Source organism: Arachis ipaensis, chromosome B09 (assembly GCF_000816755.2).
Source record: "Arachis ipaensis cultivar K30076 chromosome B09, Araip1.1, whole genome shotgun sequence".
NCBI lineage: Eukaryota > Viridiplantae > Streptophyta > Magnoliopsida > Fabales > Fabaceae > Arachis > Arachis ipaensis.
Genome location: NC_029793.2, coordinates 62,355,892 through 62,361,891, shown reverse-complemented (window position 1 = coordinate 62,361,891; position 6,000 = coordinate 62,355,892). Strand labels below are relative to the sequence as shown.

Genomic DNA, 6,000 nt, shown 5'->3' with positions numbered 1-6,000 from the left:
CAAAGAATCAGCCACGTCAGCACCATCACCGCCTCCAACAAGTCGGACGTATCAGCTCCGGCCGCCACAGCATATCTCATCCGAAGATCGACCTAACAGTTTCAGATAACCCTCGGAACAAGTAGCCGCAACGTTCTTGCACAAGGAGATGGACACCGCAGTGAGCATTTGGAAGGTAACGCAGGTGTGCGGCGCAGTGACAACTAGTGACGGACCAGAAGGGGCCAATGGCGCAGAGTTTGAGAAGCGTTTGGAAGAGGAGATGCGGGTGTAAGACAGTGCGATGATCAACGAAGGAACAAGAGTGGTTGGCAGCACTAGGAATGGCAACGGGTCCCCATGGAGGTGCACCCCAGCCTCCAAAACACTGCCCGTCCCTGCAACGGATAGCAAGGACTTGGTACCCGCCAGATATTCGGATATATGCGGATATCCACGGGTTTCAAGGAAAAAAACAGAATAAATAAAAATTTAAAAAGCAGTGCAAAATAATCTCAATATATGTCCCAATTTTACAAATTCAAACCCAAAATCAAATTTTACAACAATAAAATGTAATTTTGAACTCAAATTCATCAACTAACAGAATCAAAACCATAATCCTACACCCATAAATCAAACCATAAACCCAATTTCTTCAATGAACAATCAAAATAAACTCAGTATATGTCCCAATTTTACAAATCTAAACCCTAAATCAAATTTTACAACAATAGAATCTAACTCTGAACTCAAATTTATCAATTAACAGAATCAAAATCATAACCCTAAACCCAATTTCATCAATGAAAAATCAAAATATATATTAAAGCCAATTTCATCAATCAGCACAAACCAGCTATGGAGCAGAGTCGTCATCGTCTCTGCTGAGCAGAGGCGACGTTGGAGAACAGTTGTCGTTGACGTCGCAGATCTGAGGTGTCGTCACGGAGCAGAGGGCCAGAGGTGTCATGGAGTATAGGCATCGTGTAGAAGAGGCATTGTTGGAGTAGAGTTGTTATTGATGTCGTAGATCTGCGGCATTGCACAGAGCACAGGCGGAGGCGGCGATGAAAGTGTGAGCAGTGGGCAATGCAATGAGAGGAAGAAAGTGAACGGTGGCGGCGACGGAGGAAGGTAAGGGACAACAACGTGAGGGGCTGAGAGGAAGAACGTAGTGAAAAGGAAGAAAGACTGAAGAAGGTGGTGACTGGTGAGATTGTGAGTGTGAGAGAGAGGCTCCTCTGAGAGAGCAACAGGGAGAAGAGAGGCAAATGAGTGAGTGACAATGTGAAATTAGGGTTTTAACTAATATATATAGGGTTATTTTTGTAATTTTATATATATAGATATTAAACGAGTACCCACGAGACGGGTACCTCTACCCCCGCCCCCATTCCATTTATTACACGTGTATCCATACCCATTCCCCATAGAGAGAAAATGCTCCCCAAACCTGCTCCTCGACAGATAAATCTTCGCAGATACCTGTCCCGTTGGGAAGAATTGCCATCCCTAAGCAGTGCAAAGAGTGCGGGGTTGGCAACGTCGTGGCATAGGGAGATCACGGTTCTGGAGCGTTATCGGTTGGAATAGTGGGACGCACGTCTTTTGTGAGTGCAAAAGTAGTATTTTTAAATTTTAAAATCAAGTTGTAATTTTTTTTAATTTTAAAATCAGGTTTATGGCTAATTGGCTATAATTAGTTACCTATATTTTTTCTAATCGAAGAATCAGATATCAACTAAAATGTAACTGCATTACCAACAATCGTGGTAATATACCTGAATATCACCATCAAGGAAAATTAACAATGCATGATGGGTTTCACCAGCAGTTATCATTTTTCAACTTCAAACAAAGAAAACTTTCTACTACTGCTACTACTACTTTGTCCAGTGTGGAGAGTGAATAGCGATGATAAAAAGATAAAAAATAAAAAAGAAGACACCTCTTTTTAGTTCACGTAACATCCCTAAATATCCTAGTGATATATAACTGATTACGATGAAACAATCAATGCAGTTTAGTCCATTCCAGAACTGGTGATGCAACAACGTTTAATCTAACCTCGATTAGTTTTACATATTTCCGGAACATGTAACATCGAAGCCATAGATATCCATGCAGCTGAAATGTCATCTCTTAGCGCATTAATTGACAACCATTCAGTTTTACATGAAATGAGATAGGCTTTGGAAATCATAATCATCATGCATGGAGCTGGATATAACATTTCCAACCAAAATTTCAACGGGACGACACAGAGCAAAGTTGAATCTAGTCTTTCCAGCACCTCAATGATCTTCGATCTTCTTCAAGCCCTTCATGTCCGTTGTTTCAACTCTGCATTAGACATAAAAATCGAAAGATTCATGCTTTACATCTTATATAAAACAAAATTCATGCCCTTCAAATGTAATTGACAATTGACGACAAGGTAAGCAAGAGAAAATTCCCATGAATAAACCAATTTCATTTATTCTTCCAACAAACCCTACTCCGCTCTTTTTCAAACACATATAAGGAATCAGTTAGCCATGCTTTAAATGAACATGTGACCCAAAGCAACTGGTTAGATAACATGGCAAATAGAAACACTTAATGAAACATTGCGGTCCTAAAGCCTTCTTGTTCTTGCTTTTGCTAGAATCTGATTGACAAAATAGAGCGGCATAAATGATTATGCCAACTAAGTCATCATATATCATTTTAACAAGCTTTTATATTCGCATTGATAATTTTGTAGTGTGTGCTCAGAGAAAGGGAACTGAAAAGTTAAAGGGGAGAAGAGAAGAAAAAAGAAGGCTGGAAAGGGCGATCACAAGTTTAAAACTTACGTTGAACCATACAGCATAATCTTCTGAACTTGTGTGATCTCGGAACCAGTCTGGTTGTCCTCAATAAATATTGTCAAGCTGATCAAGCAATCAACCTAATTAACAGCTGATCCACCAGTTTGATGATAACTGTGGAAGATACCTTCCAAAAGGAAAGAATTAAGGAAAATAACTTACCTACGAACATTTTGGAATTTGACATACTTTACAAGTACTGGTTTCCCCTGACATAGTACAAGTTGTATAAGTATGATGTGAATTTATTACAAAATGCTTACAAATATACCAAGGAATAGTACTTGGATATATGTTACTCGAGACCTTAGAAGAGGCACAGTAAGGACAGAGCTATGGATTAATTACCTTAAGATTGTCTGGGGTCAAAACTGCCATGTCGCTTGGTGGATAGTCATTGACATTACTGCCAATAATTAACAATCAGCAACTGATCAAATTACAGTACACATATTTTATTGAAATCAATGAAGCCAACGTTTACCTAAATCCCATGTGCTCCTTGTTAGAGAACAGCTTAACAGTTTTGGGGCCTAAAAGATAACATTGAATTCCAATTATAATCTTGTCGAAGTAAAGAAAATACAATATAAATACATACACAAGAGGCATACACAGACACATAATGATCCTTAGTATCTGAATATTAATAACAACAACAACAACAATAATATAAAGCAAATAGCCAATTAACAGGGCAGATATAATTGGAGTATGAATTTTGCAACATATAGATCACATCTAAAATCAAAAGAATTGGAGTATGATCATCATATCTAGATCGTATCTAAACCATACACTCACTGCTTGGATACCGTTATTCCATTGAGGAAAGAAGCATTTAAGATAAAATAAACGTCTTCTAAAAAAATTAGAAATGGCTGTTACTGTCAAGTAAAGTATTCAGCCATACAAAAAATGAGAGAGGTGATGAAAGTTTATGGATAAACATAAATGGGCAACTAGTTTCCCTTCATATAACAAATGAGAAAAGGCCATGAAGCTGTTTCACAACCATAAACATAAGGGTTTTTCTTAGAGCATCCATAACCCTAATGGTATGGGGAATAATTAAGGAATCATAAAGAGAAATTATAAAACTTTTATGACATCCAATTCATTGGAAAATATAAACTTTAATTTTTTTTAATATAAACTCTCATGTTAATTCTCTAAGTAGTGCCATGTTAGCAAAATCCCTAAAAGTTAAATGAACAACAAACTATATCATCACTATGAATATTACTACTGAATAACTCAGCCAAAACAGTTCGACAAAGCAGCTTCAAAGTTGAAGCGCACCAAATATATATTCACATAAATATGTTAATAGAACTTCGATTCGAGATGCGAGCTTTTGAAGATTCATGATAAATACCTTCCTCCTCAGGACCCTTGACAAGAATGGAATGGAGTTTAATTACTTGTGTAAATGGAATATACAGCAGAAGCTGCTCATCCGCATCACTGTCCAGATGCAAACCATCATCTTCTCTATACCCCTGTTTGTCAATACAAACATTCAATAACATAAGACACACCTATAACCAACCCAAAACTTTTCTTTAAGAAAAATTGCAGAAATTCCAACAATAAATAAGGGCCTTCAGAAAAGCACAATAACTTGCTACAGAAAAAGATAAAACTAAAAATGAAAACAGGAAACATCAAATTCATACAAGCGAGAATGATTCTATGATTCTACAAACGTAAAATAAATAAATAAATAAATTAATTAATAAACCTGTTTGAGAGCATTGGGGAGAGAATGGGTTGAGCTCTGATTGAGGCATTCAACGCCAGACCAGTCTATGAAGTCTAACAGATCAACCTGATCAACACAACAGAAGAAGGTTCACAACTTTGATACGGAAAGGGGAAAAAGAAAAAGAAGAAGACGGAATTAATGGAAGAGAAGATTGATGAACTGGAATCTTACTTGACCCTTTTGAATGGCACTCGCTGATTCCCCAGACATTGCTGACACAGAGAAGAAGAAGAAGAAAAAGGGGAAACGAACGAAGAAAGGGAGAATGGAATAAACACCCAGCGTGGTTGCGTGGGATTTGGGTGCGCTTTTGTGTTATTGTGTGTGTGAAACGACGACGTTGGACCTCTAATTAGAACACCGGCATAATTATATCATCAAATTACTAATTTCAAAAATGTAAACCGATAAAAAGTGACTATATAAATGATTATATCTTAACAAATTATTTTAAAAGATAATTATTTTACCTAATGTACGAGAAGTCTCTGGTACGGTTTGAAGGGTGGATCGGGAACCCGCGGGCGAAATCGGAACCGGATGGCTTGGCTGGGACGATGGGGGGAGGTACCTGCAAAGACACTCCGACGCTCAAGTCAGAATGGATCTAAGAGGCAGAAAGTGTGAGGAATGAATGAATACTTGGGGGGACCTGGGTCCTCTTATTTATAGGTGACGGTGGATATCTTATCTTATCTTATTTAGTTAAGATAAGAGAGATATTTGGGTTAGAAGCTTTGAAGGGCCGGTGTTTGGACCTTCGTGTTGAAGCGGATCGTCCCCGGATAACCGGGTATGTGAGATCCGTGGATCGGATCCGTAACACCTAATTTTTTTGGTGTTCATTTTCTTCATACCTAATTATTAACTAATAATACTGCTTTGTGTCTTTTTATGAAGTTTTTACAGAAAAAAAAAAACGAAATTGAAATATACTTATAGAATTCGCTTTTTAATTTTTATATGATAGTAGAGAGGATGATTTGCACAAACATTACACGTAATACGTATATAACGTTAAAAAAATTTTAAGTATGTCAATCATTTTATTGAAAGACTCAAATTTCCATTGTTATGTCTAATTAAGATATAAAATAAAAAAATGTCAATGGTTTTGATTGTGGCTAATTTTTGCAGAAATAGAAAAAAAAAAAACTGTGTATACATTATTGTGATGGTTAATTAGGTTGTGAAATCTTTAGTAGTTATAAAAAAGCGTCCAATTATTTTGAGAGAATTTGTGGTGAAATCTTTAATTATATAATATTGCAAAGGCCTTATTCTGTAGTATTAATATACTGACATGATGCCTTATTAATCATGATTATAGATATATGTGATCCATCATTCTTCTTTAGTAGAATTTTTTAGCCTCCTTTATATATATAATCTTGAACA

The 6,000-nt window shown here is 36.8% G+C and overlaps 1 protein-coding gene across 1 annotated transcript; it reads right to left on the bottom strand.

Moving 5' to 3' along the window:
* Nucleotides 1,928-4,934, bottom strand: LOC107619092 (PITH domain-containing protein At3g04780). The gene is made up of 8 exons (XM_016321308.2): nucleotides 4,774-4,934; nucleotides 4,579-4,665; nucleotides 4,213-4,336; nucleotides 3,319-3,367; nucleotides 3,183-3,240; nucleotides 2,997-3,043; nucleotides 2,820-2,897; nucleotides 1,928-2,325 (listed from the first exon to the last, which is right to left on the bottom strand). The coding sequence occupies exons 1-8, from the start codon at nucleotides 4,810-4,812 to the stop codon at nucleotides 2,277-2,279; spliced, it is 531 nt and encodes a 176-aa protein (XP_016176794.1). The 5' UTR covers nucleotides 4,813-4,934; the 3' UTR covers nucleotides 1,928-2,276.

Bases quoted from the DNA above. Each gene is read 5' to 3' on its own strand.
- LOC107619092 (XM_016321308.2), bottom strand. From the start codon at position 4,812: ATGTCTGGGGAATCAGCGAGTGCCATTCAAAAGGGTCAA. The intron at 4,666-4,773 runs GTAAGATTCCAG...TGTGTTGATCAG, and splicing joins GTGCCATTCAAAAGGGTCAA to GTTGATCTGTTAGACTTCAT. The intron at 4,337-4,578 runs GTTTATTAATTA...ATTGACAAACAG, and splicing joins TCCCCAATGCTCTCAAACAG to GGGTATAGAGAAGATGATGG.